The following is a 25,670-nucleotide window of genomic DNA, read 5'->3' as shown; positions in this document are numbered from 1 at the left end:
ATTTTTGTGTAAAAACCCCAGGTTGTGTGGTTTTTCTTTTTAGGTTGGCAACTAACTCAAATTAAAAACAACAGCAACTCTCTGCAGACTAAACAAAACCTCCCTGTGGGCAGAATCACTCTGCAGGCCTGCCAGTTGGTAAACTCAGGCCTGGACACCATTTTTATTTCAATAGTTTTTTTTGGTGTTGTGTTTTTAAACAGTATCTTCCTGGTGTGTCTGCAGGGATTATTAAGTAAGGAGGAGGGATGAGGTGGAGCATTAGATTTGGTATTTGAAATACTTAAACAAACGTTCTACCACGTGTAAGGGGAAATTATTTCATGTTAAATCTCTTTGATTCATAGTCCCCCCTCAATCCCTGTTTCTTATCCAGGGGGCTTGTGTAAAGACAATGTTTGTCCTCCCACAGCCCCGGCAGACAGGTTTGTCACCAGGCTACCCGGCCCCTCCCAAAAGGGGGAGGTTTGATCCCTGAGATGTAGGAATGTCTTCCCTCAGGGGTCCAAAGAGACTGAGGCAGGGACCAGAAACCAGGTGTTTCTTTTTAGGGGGGATTCCTCCCTGAACTTTGCCTGTCCGTCTTGGATTTACCTCCCCTACACGCTGCCATTGGGAATATGGGTCTAGAATAAAAAGACCTTGCACACACTGGGCGGGTACAGAGATCCTTGAGAGAACTGGGGTGAAGGGCAAAGTCCTAAATTGATGAAGTAAAAGCACCACTGAGGCAGTTAGTCTTCTACCCCAGGGCACTGTAGTTGCAAAGTTGCAAGGGTACAGGAGTTCCCGTGGAATTACTCAAGATGCAAATTCCTTACTCCACCCTTGATTTTGAGTTTGGTGTGTCTGGGGCATAGCCTGGATACTTCACTGTCCCACTTGGAGAAATCACTATCCGGCTGTCTCTTCTGCCCCCATCCTTACTCCACCCCACCTTTTCCTTAAGGATCAAGTACCCAGTACCCTGAATTTTGTTCTCTTGCCCTTGTCTGTTATTAACGGGGGTGTCCACGTGATATTTGTGTGATGCAAAATACATCAGAAACGTGGCAAATGATTTTGCTTGTAGGTAGTGGAGAGCACACAGAAAATGAGGCAAACTAAAATCTCTGGTCTGATTTTGTAAAAGTAACAATAATTGCGTGTGTGTGAGAACAAGCTTAATAATCCCACCTCTAATAATTGTTACGCCTGCCTGAAATGGGGTAGATTACGTTTTTTTGTAGTTTGCTCTTTGCTAGCTTTTTATTTAAGCAATATTACTTCAAAAGTAACCCCCTAACAAAAATATATGGCATTTTGCAGGATAGAAGGAACTACAGTCTTATTTGAGCTTTTTATTAACAGTCCTGTAACAGAGCAGAGTGAAATACACTATTTCATAGATAAGAATATTAGGCCTCAGAGCAGCTAAGGGACTTCCTAATGGTCACATAGCCAAATACAAGGGCCTACATTTAGAAACCAAAACATTAATTCATAATTGCACCATTTGTTTTGGTTATGATGGCTGGGCGGGGGGGTGGGGGGGGAGCGTTGCTAACTGCCAGAACTTTATCCATGTCTTAAATTACAAAATCCTACTAAATTCCTACTTCACTTATCTAAACTCATGTTGTGACAGGTATCTTTTTTGTTTTGCTCACAGTATGCCTTATCTCTGCAGTTGAATAAACTTTTTGAGGTTTAAAAACCATGCTTTAGACCCTTCTTGGCCTGGTATCTTACTTGTCCTCAGTGTATGTTTATTGATAGTGATAGCAGTTTGCTAGGATTATACTTTAAACAACATAATCTAGGCAAAGGTATATTCTTAATTTTCTGAATGATCTTAGTATATAATTCTTCACAACTCATAAGTTATTTTTAGAAGATAAATACTGTGTTTGGAAGCCATGATTTATATTTGTGATTTCCTCCCCCACAAGGAGGGGAAAAAAAAAACAAACCATGTAATTTGGCATGTTGAGACATGTTCCATTTATCCTTAAAGACCAGCCGCTCCTTAAAGAGTGGGTGTGTTTTTTGTTCAGCCATCCTGATCTCAGAAGTTTTTTCATCATACTGTTTATGATGTTTACATGGGCTAGGTGGAAGAATTTAGAAAATGTTCCTACCTTATATACCCATTGTACTGGTCAGGTATGATTTTGTCCTTCGTTATATACCATTTCTCATTACAACTCAAGGTGAAGGAGTCCCCACAATTCCATTGAAAGGGCTCCACTAGGAAATTTATCATCGAAGAATTTGGGGATACTCTGCTCTCTCACCCAGCATCAAGAAGCACAACATTTAAGAGAGTACTGCTAGTGGAAGAATCTCCTACTTCTTGATGTTCCCCAGAGGCATCAGCGTTGTAATAGGCTATCCTGCTGAAATTGATAGAGTGCTCCCAAGTCCTCAAGAAAGGGTTAGGCACAGCATCTTCTAGAAGAGCAAATCGCCTAACCCGTTTGAGAAAGTTCTCTCCCTCAGTGGTTCTGATCAAGGTTTCAAAGCTTAAAGGAATGAGCTTAAGTTTTCTGGAATTGTGATTCGATAGATAGCTACTCATTCCCTGAAGATGCTATGTTTAATATACTCAAGTCTTTCTGCTGTTTGTACTTCCTCTCTTAAAGTCCATCCCCAATAAATTGCCATTCATTTTTGTCCTTTAGATTTTGTAGTTTTTAGAGAGGGAGGAACTTGACTGTGAGTCATATTTGTAGCCTGGCCTGGAATGAAGTGAATGTGTCTGACGCATCTCCTCTCCACGCACGGCTGTTAATAGCATGTTATGTATGGCAGCACACATTCACTTTGGGATCCGAAACTGAGTCTCTGAGATGCTTAATGGAACCTTCTTTGACAGGCTGAATAATGTACTTCTGATGGTTACAGTGTGGGGTGTTTGTAGTTCTGAATCTTAAGAGGGCTTGTTTGTGGCATTTCACCAGGTTTACTAGAGGTTTTGTTGTTGTTGTTACCTTTTGTCAAGCTAAAGGAAATTTCCTTGTATTCTTTGTTTACTCAGAGTTTTTAATATGAATGGATATTGAATTCGATCATTTTTTCTGCCTCTGTTGACCTGATCAAATGAATTTTCTCCTTCCATTTCTTAATGTGGTGAGTTACATTGGTTTATATGCAACCAGCATTGTATTCGTGTGATAAACCCAACTTACTGGTTATGGGTTACCTTTTTTAACATCGCTGGACTTTGTATTCCAGTATGGTATTTAGGATTTCTTAAATTTTTTTTAATGTTTTATCTATTTTTTTTTTTAATTTTTTTTTCAACATTTTTTATTTATTTTTGGGACAGAGAGAGACAGAGCATGAACGGGGGAGGGGCAGAGAGAGAGGGAGACACAGAATCGCAAACAGGCTCCAGGCTCCAGGCTCCGAGCCATCAGCCCAGAGCCTGACGCGGGGCTCGAACTCACGGACCGCGAGATCGTGACCTGGCTGAAGTCGGACGCTTAACCGACTGCGCCACCCAGGCGCCCTGTTTTATCTATTTTTGATAGAGACAGAGTGTAAGTCAGAGAGGGACAGAGAGTAAGGGAGACACAGAATCCAAGGCAGGTTCCAGGCTCCTGCCAGCACAGAGCCTGACACGAGGCTTAACCTCGCGAACCGCGAGATCATGACCTGAGCTGAAGTCAGACGCTCAACCGACTGAGCTAGGTGCCCCTGTATTTAGGACTTGTGCATCGCTATCTATGATTGAGGATAATGTATAATTTTCCTTTCTTGTATTATCCTTGTTGGGTTTTAACATTAAAGTAATTTTCATCAGATAAATAGAGGGTGTTCTCCTTTTAATGTATACTAGAATAGCGCATGTGAAATTGGAATTTTTTATTCCTTGAATTTTTGGAAGAATTTACCAGTAAACCATTTGGGCCTGGTATTTTCTTTGTGGGAAGATTTTTAATTACTGGTTAAGTGTCTTCACTTTTCTAGTCCTGCTCTGAATTTCTATTTAGTTGAGTGAATTTAATAAATTACTTTTTCTGGGAAATTTTCCATTTGGTGTGAGTTTTAAAATTAATTGCCGTGAAATCTCTAGTTAGTCCTTGGCAGACAATATCATTTGTCTTTTCAACAAATCAGCTTCAGTTTTGCTCATCCTCTCTATTAGATGTTTTCTATTTCATTGATTTCTCTTGGCTCTTATGAAAATAATTTTATTATTTCTACTTTCTTTCAGTTTACTGTTTTTCTTTTCCTAACTGCTTTGGTTGGATGATTCACTCGTTAATTTTTTAGCTTTTTGTCTTTATAGTATAAACACGTAACCAAATAAAACTTCTCCTAAGGCTGGGGTGACCATACATTCAGTTTTTCCCAGGTCAATATGGTTTATGCTTTATCTGGAAGTCACTACTCATACCTTTCCTTTTTACTCCCCAAAATGTCCTGATTTGGATAACCAGTTATTTGATTTCCCTACCCAAGTCCTGCTTCAGCTGCATACCACAAGTCCTGACTTAAATTAATTCTGATTTGATTTAAAAGCTCAGTTCTAAGTGTTTTCTATTTCAATAGAAATAGTCTCTCTCAATCCTATTGTTCTCTCAATCCTGTAGTTCTTTAAAAATATATTTCTTAATTTCCAAACATGGGAGTTTTCTAGCTGTCTGGACTATATGATTTTTGTTTAAATACCATCAAGGGAGTATTTAAAAGCAGTTATAGAAACAGTATGGGCTCCGGAGTTAGGCCTGGGATTGAGTCCCGGGAGCTCTGCTGTCTCCTATCCGTATGACCTCAGGCAGGCACTTAAATTGTCTAAGCTTGGGTTTCTTCATGTGAAAATGGAAGAAGAGTAGATAACTTCCCACATAGAAACATTGGGTGGGTTAAATGAAATCATACTGGCACAGAGAAGGTACTCAATAAATGCTAGCTTCTATGACACTTTTACTTTTTAAAGATTGCTTTTATAATCCATAAAGAAAGCTATTAAAGGAATCTTCCTAAAATGATACAGATACCACAACTTAGGAACTTCTGATGCTTCATCAGTCGATGCTAGGTTTTTAACGGGTGAAACTCCCTTTGTCTATAATCTTTTCATCGTCAGACTTATTAGTGTTGTACATATAAAACTAATACTTTCGGCAGCTGATACTCTGGGGACATCTTGTATTTCCATCACCTTCCTTCTTGCATGTTTGATGTTGGGAAACCAGACAAACATCCAGGCCTTTAAAGGACATATGTTGTTCCTCCTCTATCAATGTTTTATCACAGTTTAGATGATCCAGTTTGCATGTACACAGTGCTGACAGACCTCACAGAGCCCTGAGAGCTTTTGCAGAGTTCTGTGCTGTGCTCTTAGGGAGTGTTTGAGTTTTGTTTTGCAACAGTGTCTGGCTCTTGGTTTATGGCAGGAAAATAAACATTAGTGTGAAATAAATGTGAATGAAAATCAGCACTTTCATTGTGAGAAAGGAGAATGGATTTTGGGTAGGCAGCTAGTGGACTCTGTTATGTGCATGTGATAGTTTTCTCCCAGTTCCTTAAGATCTCCCCTTACATTTGTATAGCTTCTGAATTTAGTTTATTGGGGGTTGGGGGATGAGATGGGGCAGTTGATGGTGGTGTTTGAAGGTAGTGTATATTGAGAACTTAACAGTGTGCCAGGGGTGGTTTCATGCATTGGTTTATGTAATCTTTACAACAGACCTTTGGAGAGGTATCCGGGTTGTCCTTACTTTATTGACAAGGAAAATGAGGCTCAGAGCGGTTATATAACTCACCCAAGGTCACACAGCCAATAAGTGGTAAAGATTGGATTTCAGCCCAGGATCTTCTGCCTTCACAGCCACAGCGTCTTACCCAGCTATGCTGCTTTCCTGTTGTATCTTCTCTTAGCCTAAATGGAAACGTTAAGTACATGGTATTGGTTTCTTGGCCGATTTTATGTATCCTCTCCCAGCTGGCCTCTGAACCATGGCTACTTTACCTGGCACCCATAGCCACTGTGTAGCCTTCATCAGATCCACACTTTTCTCCTTTCTTCCTCTAAGCATTGTGTTTACTCTGTGTGTTGGCAGCAGAAACCGAAAAGGAAATGCAGAAAAAGCATCTAACGGTTTTCATAACGTAAACCAAATGTTGGTAGCGTGGGTGAGCTCTTGGGAGGAAAGGCGCTATATAAATCTGACAAATAAATAAATAACTGTTTCTTTAAATAAACTGGCACTGAAAAAGCCTTAATCCGTAACCTATTGAATTTAAGCTCACCCAATAGTCAGAAATCTCCTTTTGCTCACCAACTGTGAGTTCACCACAGCCTGGGGAGTTCTCTTGGGATGACGGGTTGGGGGAGGAAGGGGGGAGAGGGGGGTGAGCAGGAGAAGGGGTTTGTTAGGAACCAAGCTGCCTCTCCATTGAAAATGATTGCCTGCCTCAGTAAACAAGAGGCATCTTTGTCATTGCTGTATTATATATACAACACATTCTTAGATACTTCAAAAGGATTGCGGAAAGGGGAAGGGGTTCAAATGAAGGGCAGTGAGTAAAGTTCACGGAATGTATTTTAAGGACAAGAACGGAATTACTTTACTCATCTCTGCAAATAAAAGCCATTATCAACAGCAAGCTCTGAGAGAATCTTTCTCCAAGTATGTTGGTTCTGTGACCTACCCTTAAGATCCCCTTTGCCACTGCCACTCCCTCAAAACAAACCCGGCCTGAACCATCCCAATTATAGACTCTGTTCTGCAGATCCCGGGCCCTTAAGCACCGTGCACCATTCAAGTGCAGCTTGGGGGAGGGACAGGGGCTGCTGGCTGGTGCCCATAAGGAAGTACCTTTTCCTGAAGGGACCACACCAGGCCGACTCTAAAGTTTCATTCTGGAAGCTGAGAAGATAGGCGCCGAGAGGAAGGGAAGGGCTTGGGCCTGCCAGCAGAGGCTCTGGTTACAGAACTGAGCGGTTCTGTGCCCTCTCGGCGCCATCAAAGGAAGTGACTTGTGGAGGTCACCTTTGAAGGTGCGAAGATGGTGGCAGAGAGGAGAGAATGTGGAAGACGTGCCCCTGTTACTGTTCCTTCCTGCTAGCAGTAGGTTTGGTACCTGATAAAAATAAGGCCTTGAGAGTATCTTCATCTTTCTCTTCTGCCCACTTCTTCAGAATTTGCTTCAGAAATTTCAGGTTTGCAGTGTGCTGCTGGGGCCTGTGTTCTAAATGTCAAGCCTAAACCCGGGTTTCAAATTTGCACTTCTTCAAAGACCATGGAAGGTTTCCTTAAATAACAGCAACCTTGAAAATCCGCATTCCTGATGAAGTTGCACCGCAATGCAGTCGGCGCCCCGGTGAAAGGCTCTCAGCCCGCCGAAGCTTCCGTAGTTTCTAAAGCTTGCTTCATATATTGGCCAGACAAATCCTGATGCCTTTGGTGTCTGGGGTGAAAGGATAGGTATTTGTAAAATTGTTTGGTGGTCTTCATGTTGTGGCATGATCTTCCGGTGCTGCTTTTGGTAAGGTAGTAAGGAGTCACACAGAGTGAGTGCCAGGCTAAACCCCGATCTAAACGATGTTTTATATGCATCCTGATCTCTTCAGTTAAGGATTTCAAATCTTGATGTTCTACAAATCTGTTGGCCACCTGTTGCCACAGATTGATTCAAATCAAGTTTAAATTATCTCAGGAAAACTATTAATAGGGTTCAAGCTAAATTTGGAGGGAGGCCTTAATATGACAGGATTCTATTGTTGATTTTTAAAATACCAGTGAAATTAGTGCTCAGTTTTTTATTTTTCCCTGAACCTTGGCTCCTGCTTTCTACCTGAGGGCATATATTCAGAAATGCTTTTCCTTAAACACATGGATGAGTGCCTTATACATATTTCATGGACTGACATCTCTCTTCGAGGGTTACACTCTCTGACTTCTACACCGGCCCCGCTGAAGTCTACACCAGTGTGTCAGTGCGTATGGCTGTGGCAGAAACCAGGCTCTGTAGACATGATTTTATTTCATCGTTCCAGCAACATTTTGGTGGCTGATACACCCCCATGTTACAGAGGAGGAAACTGAAGCCAAGAAAATCTGCCCTCTGTCACTTTCCTTTTTACTGCACTGCCTTTCCAACAAAGAAAGGCCAGTTGGCACAGTTTCAGATTTTTCTGACAGCTAAAGGGTATTTTCTTAATAATTTTTCTAATTTTTGAATGTTTGTTTATTTTTGAGAGAGAGAGAGAGCACAAGCGGGGCAGGGGCAGAGAGAGAGGGAGACACAGAATCTGAAGCAGGCTGTGCACTGTGAGCACAGAGCCAGACGCAGGGCTCTGACCCACAAACCGTGAGGTCATGACCTGGACCAAAGTCAGACGCTTAACCGACCTGAGCCACCCAGGCGTCCCTCCGACAGCTAAAGGATGTTATGATATTCAATTAAGAATAAAAGTGTTTTATGGTTCTGTCTTATTATAAAATAATCATTTATTAAATTGTAGATGAACAAAAAAAAAATCACCTAAAATCATAATCAACCAAAGATAAGCAGTATTCACACATTTAGGTGCAGCTCTTCCCAGGATTTTGTATGACACCACAAATACTTTTTTTTTCATAAGTACTTTTTATTTTTGCAAAAATTTGATGTTCTTCGTACTTTTTCAAAATATATCAAAAATACCTTTCCAGGTTCTTACATATTTGTATATTACATCATATTTGTTGCTTTCAACTGAGTAGCCGTATCATAATGTACTGAGCCACATTGGTGCCCATCCTTGTAGCTACAGCGCTTTTTATGTGCCAGGCACAGATTTATTAGCTGCCTGTTCATCCTCCAAGTAACCAGGACAAACCTGTTCTCTCTTAGTACTTTTTCAATTACTAATGAACTTGAACCTTTTGTTTGTTTATGATCATTAGTGTTTCTTCTTTACTGATTTTCCTATTTGTATTCTTAACCCATTTTTTTCTACCAGGATATTCATAATTTTTTTTTAATGTTCATTTATATTTGAGATAGAAAGAGACAGAGCATGAGCAGGGAAGGGGCAGAAACAGAGAGGGAGACACAGAATCTGAAGCAGGCTCCAGACTCTGAGCTGTCAGCACAGAGCCCGACACGGGGCTCGGGCTCAAACTCATCAACCACGAGATCATGACCTGGGCTGAAGCCAGACACTCAGCCGACTGAGTCACCCAGGCGCCATAGGATATTCATTCTTTACTGATTTTTAAAGGCTGCTTCTGTCAACAAATTTAACAGTGCTGTATCTGTTAGAGACTTTTCCCCAGCTTGTTTTAGTTTTGGTTTTGTTTATTTTTTCTGATATTTTCTGACTGTTACAGATGTTTTCTTCAGTTTGTTTTCTTTTTATTTTGTTTCTGGTGTTTTTTGAACTATAGAGATTTATACAATGAGGAATATCCATATTTATCTTGATGATTTCTGCTGTTGGTATGATGTGTAGAAAGGTTTTCCCTCACTCCAAGATCATATATTTTCATATATATATTTACTCTACCACTAAGGTTTCACATTGAAATCTTGAATCCATATGAAATTGGTTTTGACATATGGTATAAAACAGGATCTAACTTTTCCACCATTAATTTGAAATGCTAAAACTTTAGCAAGTACTAGATTTTAGAATACACTCGACATTTTATAACTTCACATTCAGTTCCTTTGATATGCCTATCTTTCATTCCTTGTATTACTGTTTTAATTATTGCAATTTTACAAAAGTTGTGAATATCTAATAGAAATAGAAAATCATTATTTCTTTTCAACAATTATTGAATATTTTAAATAAAGTTTAGAATCGTTTTGTCAGGTTGATTTTGGGAAGGCATTGCTTTAACAGAATAATTTTCAGGGAACCAATAGCTTCAAAATCCTAAATATTTCCTCTTTAATTAAATTTTCTTTCTTTTCCTCCAAAAATAGTTTTAAGGGTTTTTTTTAAAGGTTTTTATTATTTATTTTTGAGAGAGAGAGAGAGAGAGAGAGAGAGAACATGCAAGCAGGGGAGGGGCAGAGAATCAGAAGCAGGGTTCAAAATCATGAACTGTGAGATCCTGACCTGAGCCAAAGGTAGATGTTTAACTGATTGAGCCACCCAGGTACCCCCAGGTTTAAGGTTTTTATTCTTATATGGCTTACACATTTCCTGATTATCCCTGAGGTTTTATGTTTTTGATTGCTATTATGAATGGGATTTTTAAATTACATTTTCTAAGTGGTGAATTTGTACTCTTTGGTCTTTAAAATTGAGTTCTGTCTACAGGGGAAAGAATGAATGAACTAGTAAACATATGTATATGTTAGTACTATTTGCAGATAAGTGGTCTGATATATTTAGGTACATAATCTGGCCCAACTGTACAGATAGACTGTGCATGAAATAAACATGCATGGGAGATAAGAGGCTACCATGTCATTGCTTTGATTGCTTTTTTGCCACTCCCTTACTCAAGAAGTCTGAAATATGCCGTATAATTTTGGGAAGAGGGTGTCTGAACTTCTAATTCCCAGTGCTAAATCATAGTAGGTATTTATCATGTTCTTAGTTAAAAACTGTAACTACTTTCTTCTTACAGATTTCAGAGACAACTGTCTGAACCCTGCCACCCCTTCCCTCCTCAGTCAGGAGTTCCTGGAGATAATCGCCCCAATTACCACCGGCAAATGTCCGAACCTATTGTCCCTGCAGCTCCCCCACCCCCTCAGGGATTCAAACAAGAATACCATGATCCACTCTATGAACATGGGGTCCCAGGCATGCCAGGCCCCCCAACACATGGGTTCCAGTCACCAATGGGCATCAAGCAGGAGCCCCGGGATTACTGCGTTGATTCAGGTTAGCATAAAATCATGCCACTCCTTTCTTCATTCTCTCATTTATCTGTCTGGTCAGTATTGTCTTCTGTGTGCAGGGCCGTAGGGAATCATTTTATAAAAATCACCCTTTAAGAACTTAGGAGCTAGTGAAGCAGACTTGTTGATGCATAACCAAATACAGAACAAAACAGAAAAGCCATCGGTTGGTAGGAAGTGCAGGAGGCATTCAAAAGTGGTAGGGAGTACTCGTCCAAGTCCAAGACTGAAGCTCCAGTCTTGGCAATGCCCTTTTTAAGACCCCTTATCTTAGGGTCACTGGACAAAGGAAATACCATTTCTGCATTTTAGTCCTGCCCCTAGTTTCATGGATTTCTTTTTGAATACAGTAGACTCATAAACTCCCAGTGTGAGCATAAGGAAAAGGGTCCACATGGAGGGTGGGATTCTTTCTGTTCTTGGAATGAATGGTACTCTGAGAACACACCTGGGGTGACATAGCAGTACAGAGTGCTGGGCGCACCATGGAAAAGGTGGTCTTGATTGCTTTGTGGGATTCACTGCCCTGTTGCAATGCTTTCATTGGGGGAAGTTCCTGGTAACCTTCAGAGGCTGCTGGTGTACATGGGGAGAGGTAACATGTTAGGGCACTTAGGGCACCTGTTGTCTGGTTATGGGACCTCTCGTCTAGAAATGGAAGCATATCAGGAAGTTTAAGCTGTACTTGGGAGCTTTCCCCCTGCCACCCCCCACACTACTCACTAACTACATACCTTATAGGCCAGACACATTAAATGAGGTCATTAGGGGAGAGGAGGGTGGGAATTCTACAGTTTGCACATTTAGAAACTGTTTCCTCCTCTTCTTTTCCTCTTCTTTCAGAAATTGCTTAAACTTTTTCACTCTTTTCTTGCAGTTGGTGCTAAGGGAATTTGAGGGTGGTGTGTGGGTTTTCAGCCTTTTCCATGGGTGTTTTTCTTGAAGGCTCTGGGGAGGGGTGGGGCAGTATGTATTTGAATGGTTTTTGCAAATGGAATGGGATATAGAATTTGCTCTTGGCCTTCTGGGAGATAATATGTAGATTGATTAATTCAGGCAGAAATGGGTTATGAGAAAGCCTGGGGAGGTAGACAGAAGGCAGACATCTGTTGCTTTATGATAAAAAAAAAATCAAGTGTATAGGTATTGATAGCTTATAAAATTCCCACTGGGCTTTCCTTCTGAAGGCTTTGATGTATTTTTCTCAGGAGCAGGCATGACCAGCAACATTTTTCCTTTGGGATTGACATTTTAATCTGTCCTGGCAAGTTTTTCACCCCAGACTATCCCTGAATTCAAGACATTCAGCAGATGTTACCATATCTGTAATTTGTGTGTCCCAACTGGGCACAACTCAGCTCACCAGCTTTCCTCTCCATAGACACCTTGATAATGTAATGCTTGAAGAAGAGTTCACTTGAGCATGGGTTTGATTCTACCAGCTCCAACATGGGGAAATGTACTTGCAAACAACAATCCCCTCCCTCCTGCCAGCTCTTGTCCTAGCTTCCTAACCTCAAATCCCCTCATCTCTTGGGCCTAAAAAGCACCTTCACCCATTAGAGTAGAATTGAATGTGACCATCCGCTGTAAAGGGGGGCAAATTGGGGAAGATCTAAAGCACCCCTCCTCCCTCTCCAAACCCCAAAGCTCCCAAGTCAGTTAGAAACAGAAGGCCAAGCTTGGCCTTTTGAAAGCCAGTTTCTTTTTCTACCATTAACTGTGTTAGCAAATTTCCAAAATGTTATGAGAATGAAGCATCGTTTTTCCCTCCTAGTTCTCTTGATTAGGAGTCAAGAGTCCTACTTTCAAATGGTGGGTGACAGTGTTCCCCATGTTACTTATTAGGGTGGTACCTCTTTCCTAGGACAGGACCAGAAAGACATGACCTTGGGGTAGGGGAAGCTTTAGGGGGCCTTACTGGAGAGCTGCAGTTCAACCCATATGCTGATTCACCTGCAGAAACTATTGACAAAGTGTGTGTCTGTTTCTCTTTCAGAAGTGCCTAACTGCCAGTCGTCCTATATCAGAGGGGGGTATTTCTCCAGCAACCATGAAGGCAAGTAATGCTTTTTAAAATAATATTCAAGGAAGCTTAACATGCTCAGCTTCCAGGCTCAGATGTGAGATCCGAGGTTAAGCCTTTCTTAAGTCATGAAAATGAGAGCTAATTGATGGTAATCTTCAGTTATCTTGGGGCACACTCCTGAACACAGTGAGCGCCACCATCAGTTTCAATAGTAATGACTCTAACTTGTAAGAGTTTATGGAATAACATGAAGAAAAAGTAAACCAAGCTGGTTTCCACATTTCCATTCAAGGAGGTTTTATATGGCTGTATATAACATTATTGGCCTAAACTGGAACTGGGGAACTATGTCACAACTTGAGATGGTGGGTTTAGGACTTCTTCTCTGGGCACTTAAACAGGAAATGGGTTTTTTTCTTAGAACATTTTCCACAGAAGTTTGTCTTGTTTTTTGTCATATATATCTGTCTTCAAATACCTAGAGCAGTGTGATTCCCCAAACCCATAGCATGAGCTTCACCTGGGATTTGTTAGAAATGCAGGTTCTCAGGACCTGCTCCCCCCCGCCCGCCCCGCCCCATGGAATCAGAGGCTTCAGGGCTGGAGTCCAGGAGTCTGTGTTGTGACAGGCCCTCCTGGTGATCCTGATGGGCTCTCAAGTTTTAGAACTACTATAGTGTCATGAGTTGCAGCTTTGGCTGCATGTTAGAATCAGCTAGGGAGCTTTTAAATTTTTTTTAATGTTTATTTACTTTTGAGAAAGAGAGCACACACATGTGCGCCTGGGGGAGGGGCAGAGATCCAGGGAGACACAGAATCCAAATCGGGCTCTGAGCTGTCAGCACAGAGCCCAACACGGGGCTCGAACCCACGAACTGAAACATCATGACCTGAGCCAAAAATCAGAGGTTTAACCAACTGAGCCACCCAGGTGCCCCCCAGCTAGGGAGCTTTTAAAACTTTTGGTGTTCAGGCTTCACCCAGAACAAGTAACTCAGAAATTCCGGGGTGGAGCTTAGGCATTAGTTTTTAAAGTTCTCCAGGTGACTCCAATGTGTATCCAAGGCTGACAATCACTGTTCTCTAGAGTTTTTGAGGAGGTTGAAAAAGCTAATAAAACAGCACTAGGAAGCATCTGCTCATTTTTGTAAGCTACCGGTTTACAAGCATGATTTCTATGGGTAGCTGCTTCCCACTGTCCTGGTGAGAGAGAAGACCCAGTGTGGTTGCATTGGGTGCCTGAGAATATTCTGAGTGCGTGTCCAGCCCTGGGAAGGAAGGGCTGTCTACCGGACCTCTGACTGCGACCGGCACAGCTGTGCGGGGCTCTCTTCCAGGTTCCCGAATGTTTCTGCGGCAGCAATTGATGTCTGCAGCAGGCAGACTGGGAGGGAGTGGGGGAAGAGAGGGAGGAAAACATTTTGCATAATTACAACATTTAGGAAGGAGCATGCTCTTAAAGGAAATATTTTTAGTAAAGCTTTGGGCTGCTTACTACACACAGAATATCTGGCGAGTTTATGTGTTTTCCCCTCCTCTTTCCCATTCCTTTCCCTGACCCCACACACATCGGGGAAGCTACTTGCAAAGAGACCTGCATTCTTAATTCTCCTAAATTACCGTGGTGTGGGTTTTTTTCTCCTTATTTATATGTGCTTGACCACAGGCGCCAGTTAGTGGAACAAGTGTTTCTGATTGGCATCTGTGATTACTAAGATAGCCGGCCCGCCTTAGCGTTCACCTGGAATCTCTGCAGAGTGCGTGAATCTTTCATTTCCACTTGGCTCTTCACACAGGTCCTTCCTTCCTGCCACCTTCAGTGGAGTGGTTGGTGGTTGTGGCCACAACTGATGTAACTGCTGGTGCAAATTTAACTGACTTAAATTTCACTTAAATCAAGAGCATCTTGCAGATGTTTTAGAGAACCTCGTGTGGCAGGGACTAGTGACCACAGAGACACCAAAACGACTCTCACCGGCAGACCTTCATCTGATTGGTTTGAAAGCCAAACCTAGGATTTCATCTAGATGTACATTTTTTTTTTCCTGTTTGCTGTGAATGTAGTATCCTTACCTAGAGGAAGAACAGTGCCAAAAATAGCATGGCAAGTTTGACAGATGTGTAAACATTGAAGGAGTTTATTCATGATGACTTGACAAGGCCATTAAGACATCACTGGAGTGTTAAAATCCATGTGGAAAGTCAGGAAATATATAGCTTCCTAGCAGCCAAGGCCAAAAAAAAAAAAAAAAAAGAAGAAAGAAACATGAGGGGTTATGTAATTCTTGTTGCTAATATAAAGTATAACAGTTTGTCATAAAGTCAGTTTCCTAGTACCAGATTGGAAAATAAATATATCATAGGAGTCACTGAATTCCTGACTTAAAAGTTAACATTGTAGGGGCGCCTGGGTGGCTCAGGTTGTTGAGCGTCCGACTGTTGATTTGAGCTCAGGTCATGATCCCGGGGTTGTTGGATCGAGCCCTGCATGGAGGGCTGAGCATCGAGCCTGCTTAATATGCTGCCCCTCTCCCTCTGCCCCTTTCCCACTGTCACGAGCATGTGTGCGCTCTTTCTCACTCTCAGAAAAGTTAGTATTGTATTTTTAAATCTTTTTGTAATGGATTCTTTCATACTTATTCAAAGATTTGTTGAGCACTTATGTACAAGGTGATATGAGGATACTAAGATATTCAGGACATGGTCCTTATCCTCAAGGAATTTAGAATCCATGACAGAGAATTCTAAAAGAAAGCTCTCACATTATCCAATTAATTTCTTAATAGTACTTATCACAATGTACAACTACTCTCTTCATTTTTTTAAACTATCACTTATTGTACATTTATGTGCCAGGAACTACTCTTGGCACCCTGGCATAAAGATAAAACAGATCAATGTAACAGAATATATATTGACTCATTGTATTCTCACACAACACTGTAGGAATGGCTATCTTCCCCTGTCAGCAGATAAGGAAACAAGCACAGAGAGGTCACGCAGCTAATCTAGGTGCATCAGTCTGGCTCCAGGGCCCACACTCCTTAATGCTCCACACTACCCTGTGTCTCACTTTTCCCCCCGCCTTTTTGGTGTGTGTCCCCCAGTCGAGATACAAGCTCCATGAGAGCAAGCACCAAGTCTGTATTCTTCTTATCTACCCCCTTCTAGCACAGTGCCTGGCATAAATATTTATTGGATTAAATAATAAATAAATGCTAATAAAATATGCTTCCTTTGATGTTGTTAAATAAACAGAAATAGCGCTTGGGGCTGAGAATAATACAAACCTCAAAATAATCTCAGTTTCCTCCAAGCTGGGCAGTGCTTTCCCGTCCCAGGCCTCTTAAAAATGGTGCTGGTCCTGCCGAGAACTTGATCTTAAAGAACAGCAGATTATTTCTTGGCATCTTTCCCCGCGGGTTTTTCAAGTCCTAGCAAATCCCTCTCAGCATCTAATGCCAGTCCTTCACTGCAGAGCAGCTCCCCTGGCCTCTCCCCATGACATAGCCTACACACATAGCCTGTACCCTGCAGCCAGATGAATGGAACGGGCGCATGGCTTAGCACACAGGAGCTGCTAGGGCTCTCTCCTGAGGGCGTGCTGGCATGCTCACACGTCAGACCCAGGCTAGGCCACAGAGAAGGATGTGGTCCTCATCGAGCCTGTCTATTAACTGGCTTTGAACTGAACACTGATCTTGTCAGGGTGCCTGGTGACGTGACGTGGTGGTCAGCATCGAATGCCTATTAAGGGTTTGTGGACTGAGAATGCTGGCCATCCTTCCTTCTCCTTGACGCCTTTCATTTTTTGCCCTACCTTCCTTTCATTTCCATTTCCATGTGTTGAGCCCATCAGCTCCCCTTTTTTGACCTCTGTCTTATTGTCTAGACAATGAATAAGTTTTCTTGCTAGAAGAAATCTCTTCAGATTTCCTCCATTATGTCTGCTGATAATACCGCCAACTTGCTTTTAAACTTATTGCTGGTCACAGTCCTCCCCAGGCCCATGTCTTTACTCATTTTGGCAACATCGTCTACCCTGTAAGCTCCTTCATAATTGAATGGGGTACAGTGGAAGTCTTGACGATTCGTAGGAAAGGTTGAAATTAATATTTGCTAGAAGGAAAATGGCAAGACTACGTGCAGATCAACCAAATCCTCCCAGCTAGGCCAATGGAAATAGATGAGATGCCTTTTCAGATATAAAAGCTTAGCCACAGCAACAATGACCCACACAGACCTCATAACAAGATGTGAAGGAACTCACCCGTGACTCAGCGCTTCCCTGCAGTCTTAGCTCAAATAGCAGGAATCGATGCCTCTCTGACTAAGACATCAGAACACAAATGCCTAAGTCCTTTTGAAGCCCCCCAAATTCAGACTGGCACGCATACCGCAATTAATACGGCTTCGGACCTGAAATAGTAGAATTCCATTTTAGTCCTTAAATCCAGAGTGTTAGTAGAATACAGATAGAGTTTGTCAAGCAACATGGTTTTTCTTTTTAACTTTTCCTTCAGGCTTTTCATATGAAAAAGATCCCCGGTTGTACTTTGATGACACTTGTGTTGTTCCTGAGAGACTGGAAGGTAAGTAGCCTCTCCAGTTTGTTGCTAAGCCAGAGTGTTGGAGATGTCAGAGCGCCTCAGTGTTGTTAACACAGAGTCGGCGAGAATAACTCCTTCATGCCTGAGACACCTGAGAAACTTAAGACTAAAGTATTGCATGTATATCCTTGTCCCAAATAGGCAAAGTCAAACAAGAGCCCACCATGTATCGGGAGGGGCCCCCTTATCAGAGACGAGGTTCCCTTCAGCTGTGGCAGTTCCTGGTTACCCTGCTTGATGACCCAGCAAATGCCCACTTCATTGCCTGGACGGGTCGTGGCATGGAGTTTAAGCTGATCGAACCTGAGGAGGTAAGCACTGGCTAGACTTGGATGATACTTGACCCACTGATGATGATGATGAAGATGATGGTGATGGTGACGGGTGCTCGTTTAGTTCTCCATTGAGGCTTTTCACTATGTGAAATACACTCTTCCTTCTCATTCACGCTCTGACCTGGCCAATGGGCTTGGCAGTTCTTTTCCTATCGATAGGACAATTTACAGTTCAGGGACACGCAGGGGTCTCCACTGGAGAAAACACAAAAAGTATTAGTTAAACATCTGCATAATCTATAGAGTGAGGCCACAAAGACTTGCATTTAGATAACGTCTGTTTTCCATCTTGGAAAGTCTTTCTCAAGTGTTGTTTCGTGATACCAGCTTGTTTTGGTGTTGGTCCTTGTATGAGTCAGGCTACATTTGAGGCTACACGGACACACTGTATGACATTTTGGTAACATAAGATGCAACTTCCCCACAGCATATTTCAAATGGCTCTAACCTAGACAAATAAAGTGATCAGAAATGGGTCAGTCTTATGAGCTTGGTTTTTTTTTTTAAGCTTATCACATGGCATCACAATAGTTGAGAGGTGACCCCAAACCTTCATTATTTTAATAGACAAAGAAACATTATTACTGTCCTTTGCCCAGAACTGTTGACAGATAGGCCTACAGATAATACCAATACCATTTCTTCAATGGAGAAAATACACAAAATGCCTTTCCTGAATATCACATAACAAAGTGAACTAAATCATGGTTTCAGTTTGGCATATTCCAAAAGCGCTGATTTTAAATTTCTATTTGATTTAAAATCTAAAGAGATCATAAATGGGGGGGCGGGGGGGAACCCTGCCCTGAAGATCTTGACATATGCTTCTTTTGGTAGCATATACCTAGGCATTATATATTAAACCAGCAGAGCAGAAGTTGTCTTTGGGTTGGATTTAATCGAAATGGGAACAGTCCTATTGGAAGGCATTTGAGCAAGAACTACAGTTTTAGATGTTGTTTGATTAACACCAAGGCTCACTCAGCACACCAAGGGGATAGTTGGTCTGGGAGTTAACAGCAGGAAGTAACCACTTGGCACTTGGTTTAGAAAAAGAAGATGATCTGAAAGTTAAGATGAGAAAAGGAGACTATGTGGATTGGGAATTTATAAAGAATCCTGACTGATAGGACTGATAAGAAAGGCTTCATTGAAGGCAGTTATAAAAAGAAGCTGTATGGCGTTCCCTGTCTTGTATCATTCATGAAAATGGAAATGTGTCAACATCTATCGTAAACAGTTTCTGTTAAGACTCAGTCTCCCTTCAAAGCCAGAGTTTAGTACTACTGTGTTTTTCTAAGGTTTCTTCTGGGCTAAGTCATGTACAAATGGAGCCCTACTGGAGAGCCCCCCCACCCCACATCCTTTTCCTGATATCACAGCCAGGTTTATATGACGCTTGAGGAAAGCATGTTGCCTAGACTCACTGAGGCTTTTCGAAAGCAAATCTGTCATGTGGGCAGCCCTTATTGATTTATCTCATTTCACAAGCAGGAGCTTTTATTACTTTATTGCCACTGCCTCAGGCCTAAGCACAGGCTGTGCAGCTGCAGGTAAACCTGGTTATGACCCTTTATAAAGCTGTTATTGAATCTTCTGCTCTCCTACCAGTGGTAAAGACAACGATGAACAGATGGTAAAGGGCCCCTGCTTTCGTACTTAATAGGGAAACTAATATTAATCCAAAATGCTCATAAATGTCAAGTAGCCAGGTCGCACCAGAGGCCTGTGGTGGCCTTGCGCCTCCCTCAGCTGACTGGACAGCTTTGTTTCTTCAGGAAGTACTTCCTTCCACTCCACCTTGAAATCCCCCAGCATTCCCTGAACTCTGAATGTTCTATTCTCTGATGTTCTAGGACCGATTCTGTTCTGTGTGTGCACTGGGCCTCAGGACACACAGCCTGCAGCCTTGGTTTTCTTAACCTACTGGTTGTATAACTTTGGCCATCCCTACTCTTTGTTAAAGTCAGGAAGATACCAACTCCTCGAAAAGGCTGTAAGACGTTGTCATGGGGGGAGCTTGAAGGGTGAAGCGGAGGAGGAAGCTGTTTGGGACGTAATTGTAGGCAGCTGTGTGGCTGAGTAGTGCACTCTGGGTAATTATCCATAATATCCATTACACTGTGCATGGAAATTGTGGTTTTAGAACTGCGTTTTGGCAGGCCCCCTAATCAAATGTCTTTTGATAGTCATCCAGCTTAGCACCCTCTCAATTATGACTGACTCGGCTTTAATCTGGAGCCATTTTAACTGTGAATCTGCATTAATGAATATTTTGGGGGGTAGGGTTGTTTGTTGAACATGTGGCAGATAACTGATGCCATGGGGAGGTTTAAAAGGATGGGCTGCTAGAAAGAGCCGCTCCTTGTGCTGTGGCTTGCTCTCTCTTGAAAAGGGAGGAAAAGAAATGTGAGTCTTTTAACTCTTTCAGCCTCCGTCCTCAAGAGGCACGTTATCGAAGTAATGAATGGAAAAAATGAAAGAAAGAGCTGCTGACAAGCTATTGCCTGCTCCCCTTCCCCCAGAAATGGGGCAGCCCTCATTTCCAGCAGCCTTCAGTGTGCCGTATCATGCCTTACTGTGGAAGGAGCAGCCCTGGGGAGGGCTATTGAATCACAGGGCCCTGGCCCAAGAGGATGAGTCAGTAACTATGGCTACCAGAGCTGCTTCAAAGTCAGCGCATATGCACAACCTCTCTCCAGTAAGCTATTGCATTATGCAAGTGACAGCAAGGAGAGGCCAAGGCTGAAGTTGGAGAATGTTCAAGAGTTGGTTTCCACCACTGAATACAGTAAGACGTTGAGGCTGGGCTTCTTTTGTAAGGCCCCTTGTGTCACTTGACGGCTCATAGTACTTCAAGGACAGCTTTATGGTGTCATTGCTTTCGAACAGGGTAGAAAGACCTGAATTTCTTCCGGCTTAAAATGTTGTATCTTCTCTAACCAAGGGATGGATTTTTGCTTACTTGTGCCTTTTTGGCTATTTCAAAGATGGAGTTGAATGGGTGCAGTATGGGGAAAGGAGAGCCAGGGACATCGTGTTTGCCATAGGGGCGTGAGGCAAACAAATGGAAAGTTAACTTTCACATGGTCTGTTGCAAGGCAGAGAGGAATCATGGCTATTGAATTATTCTAATGTAATTAGGACAGACGCATTCTTCCTTGCTTATCAGATCATTTCTGATATTTTTTTTAAAGGTCAGCTTAGAATCCTGACTTCAGAAGATGTTGCTTTCATTCTGCCCAAATACTTTAAGGAAATAACTTTAAGTGAAATGCGTTTTTTATGACCCACTTTCCCGTTCACAGTCTTCCTACTTCCCATTTTGTGTGTAACATCTGGTTTTTTAAAGATCAAAGGAATACAGTTATTCTGTTTGTTTGTTTTTTTAAGTTTCCAAAAGCGATCTCAAATTTTCAAAACATGAACCCCTGGTTTACATACACTTAAAGACCTCTGAGGAGACTCATGTTTCTGGAGTTATTCTTCTCCTTGGACAGTCGTCCTTACAGGTAGGGTTTGGATGTTGAGATACTTGAGAACAGAAGTTGCTTGGCTGTCCTGATGATTGGGAAAGTCTACTAGGAAGTTTTCTTGCTGTAAGGCTTCTTCGCCCAAAGCTCCCATTACATCCCCATCACTGCACGTCAGGTGGCCTGGGTTGGGTATAATGCACTTCATAACTGTTTGGGAAGCCCTGTTAATTTTTCATTAAGTGGATAATGGTGCCGCATGTCTTAATGTCCATTCTGTAAGTCTGCTGGGAGCAGGGGATTGGATGGCAGTGGGCTGGAATGATCCGGTTCCCCCTTATTCCATGAGCTGCAGTAAGTAAACAGCTCCCAGCCCCTCGCCAATCTTATTAGAATTGAACTTTTGCTCTGCTGGCCCATTAGCAACTCACTAGTGTGTTTCTAATGTTTCAAGAATGACCACTCTAATTATTCCTTATTGACTGCTACAGAAGCCATAGCACTTAATGGCAACATGTTAATGGTCTATGGGTATTGGTCAATAATTCATATGTGGAGAAACACTAGAGAGCCTGCTTCCTCTGGGACCTTAGCCAAGCCCTCTGCAATCTTAAAGTGCTAGGATTCTTCCACCTCTAGATCTCACCTCTTAGCAGTTGTGACTAAATCATCACCTTTGTTGAACATCTGGTCTTGAGGGAATTAAGTGATTTTTGCTTCCAGGTCAGGGAAATGGATCATTGACCAAAGCAGTCAAATTACAGAACTGGCTCTCCTGGGATTGGGAGAAAACCACCAGGCCCAGGGAATGAGTTTCCATTGCTCTCTGTCTTCCTGTCTCTTTAGGTTGCTCGGCGTTGGGGCATCCAGAAGAACCGGCCAGCCATGAACTATGACAAGCTCAGCCGTTCTCTACGCTATTACTACGAAAAGGGCATCATGCAGAAGGTGAGCAATGATGAGAGACACCTAGACCGCTCTGACCACTTTCAAAGAAAATGCCAAGGGCTTCCATAATAAGACTGTTTATAATGGCTGGGAGAAAATGTCAGCCTCATAAATGATTCTGCTGTAGGAAAAAAATCTTGGAAAAACAAACTTAAGATAAGAGTCAAATGAGATATAAAGAGCACTCTTAATGCTCTTGGGTACACAGAAACCAGAGGTTGCATGTGGAGCACGCTATGGGAAAATTAGGCTCCTCTGCTTTATTTAAACTGCCTCTAATTACAAAAATGTCCAGAAACTTAGGCCAACTATTACATCCATAGTACATGAGTACATCAGGGAATCAACTTGAAGGTCTTTACTCCCATAAGTGCTGAGTTGAAATCTTTAGTTGTCAAAACACCTAGACCTCTAAATATCTTGATTTAATTCTTTTTTTAATATAATTTATTGTCAAATTGGCTTACGTACAACACCCAGTGTTCATCCCAACAAGTGCCCTCCTCAATGCCCATCACTCATTTTCCTCTCTCCCCCACTCCCCCATTGACCTTCAGTTTGTTCTCTGTATTTAAGAGTCTCTTGTGATTTGCCTCCCTCCCTCCCTCTCTGTTTGTAACTATCTTTTTCCCCTTTCCCTTCCCCTCCCCCATGGTCTTCTGTTAAGTTTCTCAAGATCCACATATGAATGAAGACATATGGTATCTGTCTTTCTCTGACTGACTTATTTCACTCAGCATACTACCTTCCAGTTCCATCCACATTGCTGCCAATGGCATGATTTCATTTTTTCTCATTGCCAAGTAGTATTCTGTTGTAATATAAACCACATCTTCTTTATCCATTCATCAATTGATGGACATTTAGGCTCTTTCCATAATTTGGATATTGTTGAAAGCGCTGCTGTAAACATTGGGGTACATGTGCCCCTATGCATCAGCACTCCTGTATCCCTTGGGTAAATTCCTAGCAGTGCTATTGCTGGATCATAGGGTAGTTCTATTTTTAATTTTTTGAGGAACCTCCACACTGTTTTCCAGAGCAGCTGCAGGTTTAATATTCTCAATAGTGTTAGAGGAATAAGGAAATCCTGTTTCTCTCTCCGAACCTATAGAAACTGGAACTCAAGTTAAAGACCCAAGGTTTATAAAATGGCAGCAGAATCACCTGGTAGCAGGTTGTTGGCAGAATAAAGGATGAAGTGTATTTTGAGGAAGCCAGCACAAAATACCTATAGGGGTGGCCGGTGAGAGGACCACAGTCTGAAAATCCTATGGATAGGCAGAGGATGGCAATGGCAGATCACTGGTTCAGCATTCGTAGCCACCATATTTTATGCTGTGCTATAACCCAGACTCTAATATTTACACATCGTGGCAGTCTGGTGGTAGCCGATAAGAGGCACTTGGCAGAAGCATATGGCCATTGCTGTTGAGAACTTGGCTATGCTGAAGCCAGGTTTATCTTTCTTGTGGGCAGGTGGTAATGTGACCCCATATTCCTCTCACCAGCTTAACAAATATTAAACAGCTTTTCATTGTCTTCTGGATAAAGACGTAAGGTAAAGATAAAAATAAAGTCTCACGGTATTGTAGTGCTTCATATAGACTATAAGGCTATTCCCAGTCTGGGCACCATCACCTAACATCTGTTTCCTTACCTGCATTTGACCTCTGTCACTTGCACAGCCATCTTCTTTTAATTAATGTAGTATTTGTTTACCAAAGAATACAGATCACATGCATGTAAGTCATCAAACATATTAAAAAATGAAAAAAAAAACAAAAACAAATTAAACTATCATCCTATTTAAGAATTAGAACATTCCTAGTCCCTTCATTGCCTGGCCAGCCAGTAATCACCTTAACACTCCAAGAATCTGAAGTCCTCGGGTTGGGTCCCTTTCCTGCTTCCAGTAGCACCTACATGTATCTCTATCATGGCCCTTGTCTCTTTTTTCTAAGTTACTCACTACTTGTCAGTATCCCTCACAGGAGTGCAAGCTCCTTTGGGACAGGGCTGAGGGTTTCACTTCAGTGCTTGGCACAGCGTTGATAGAGACTCTAGGATGGGCAATCACTCTATTCTACTTCCCCTTTTTGTAAAGTGTGCAATTCAGTGGTTTTTTAATATATTCACAGTTGTGCAACCATCACCACAATCAATTTTAGAACATTTTATCACCCCAGAAAGAAACCCTAAACCCATTAGCAATCACTTTCCGCTTTCCCCCAAACTTTACACATACACATACTCCTCTCCCCCGCCACCATTTTAATGTTAATACTATCAGGTGGAATCGTAAATTCAGGAAGAAGAGCTGTTTATTCCTTTGCTGTTTCCAACTCCAGATCCAATCTGGAACTTGAACTAGTTGTCCCTATGACTAGGTCCTTGTTTTTTAAGGAAGTAGAAGAGAACTTCATTTCTGAGAATAAGACAGGCAAAGAGTAAAGGAAGGCACAGGAATGAACTTGGATGGGTTCAGATCCTAACACTCCCATTTATTAGTTGTATGCTTTGTATTAACCTCCCAAAGACTCTATTCCCAATAAAAATGGAGATGAAAAATGTTGCAGCAATATCACAGGGTAATTTATGGGAAAATGTTCCAGAGATGGTAATGCACTATCCAGTCAGTGTAAAGGATTTTTGTTGTATTGGTCACATGACCCATGAGTAAATGAGAACTAATTAAAGATGAATGATAGCATGCCCATGTGGGGAGAAATTTTAAAAAGCTATAGTCCCATACCCTCAATTTTTGAAAGGGAAAATTGAGGTTCACAGAGGTTAAGACTCATTAGTAACTGAACCAGGATAGAAAGCTATCAAGTCCTGGCCCCTGATCTTATGTTTCCACTATGCCCTCCTGCCTCACTCTTCTACATACATGTACTGGCTTTTGAGGGAGGGAATCCAAGATTTAGTGTAAATCTATAGCTTAAAAAATCTAAATAGGGATGATTAATTGTGTACATCTGCCACCCTTAAGTCTTGCTTTGGTGAAGATCCTAACTGTCCAGTTTCATACATAGCCCCTAACTCCTAGTGTTTAAGTTCCAAAGAACATTGGTGCAGACAGCCATGTTCTGGTGACTAGACAGAAGTATCACCATGAAATAAGCTTTTAGGCCTTATTAGGATAATTCTTTTTTTTTTAGTTTTATTTATTTATTTTCAGTAAGAAAGAGAGACAGCGTGAGTGTGGGAGAGGCAGAAAGGGAAAGAGAGAATCTTAGGCAGGTTCCATGCCCAGCGTTGAGCCCAACGTGTGGCTCAATGCAGGGCTTGATCTCACGACCGTGAGCTCATGACCTAAGCCAGAATCAAGAGTCGGACACTTTACTGCCTGAGCCACCCAGGCACCTGAGACCTATTAGGATAATTCTGTTACCTCTACAACCTGCCTCTGTAGCCACAGATTTGTTAA

The 25,670-nt window shown here is 42.0% G+C and overlaps 1 protein-coding gene across 1 annotated transcript in view; it reads left to right on the top strand.

The window, feature by feature from the left end:
* The window catches only part of ETV5 (ETS variant transcription factor 5), a 60,657-nt gene that overhangs the window by 30,623 nt on the left and 4,364 nt on the right, over window positions 1-25,670 (top strand). The window contains exons 8-12 of the mRNA XM_058730758.1: window positions 10,566-10,825; window positions 12,842-12,901; window positions 17,395-17,463; window positions 17,623-17,792; window positions 22,136-22,237. Coding sequence (XP_058586741.1) covers window positions 10,566-10,825; window positions 12,842-12,901; window positions 17,395-17,463; window positions 17,623-17,792; window positions 22,136-22,237 — 661 coding nt within the window. The remainder of the gene's footprint in view (window positions 1-10,565; window positions 10,826-12,841; window positions 12,902-17,394; window positions 17,464-17,622; window positions 17,793-22,135; window positions 22,238-25,670) is intronic.

This window comes from Neofelis nebulosa, chromosome 5, assembly GCF_028018385.1.
Source record: "Neofelis nebulosa isolate mNeoNeb1 chromosome 5, mNeoNeb1.pri, whole genome shotgun sequence".
Lineage (NCBI taxonomy): Eukaryota > Metazoa > Chordata > Mammalia > Carnivora > Felidae > Neofelis > Neofelis nebulosa.
The sequence above is the reverse complement of the archived record's forward strand: the minus strand, read 5'-3'. Positions and strand labels throughout refer to the sequence as shown.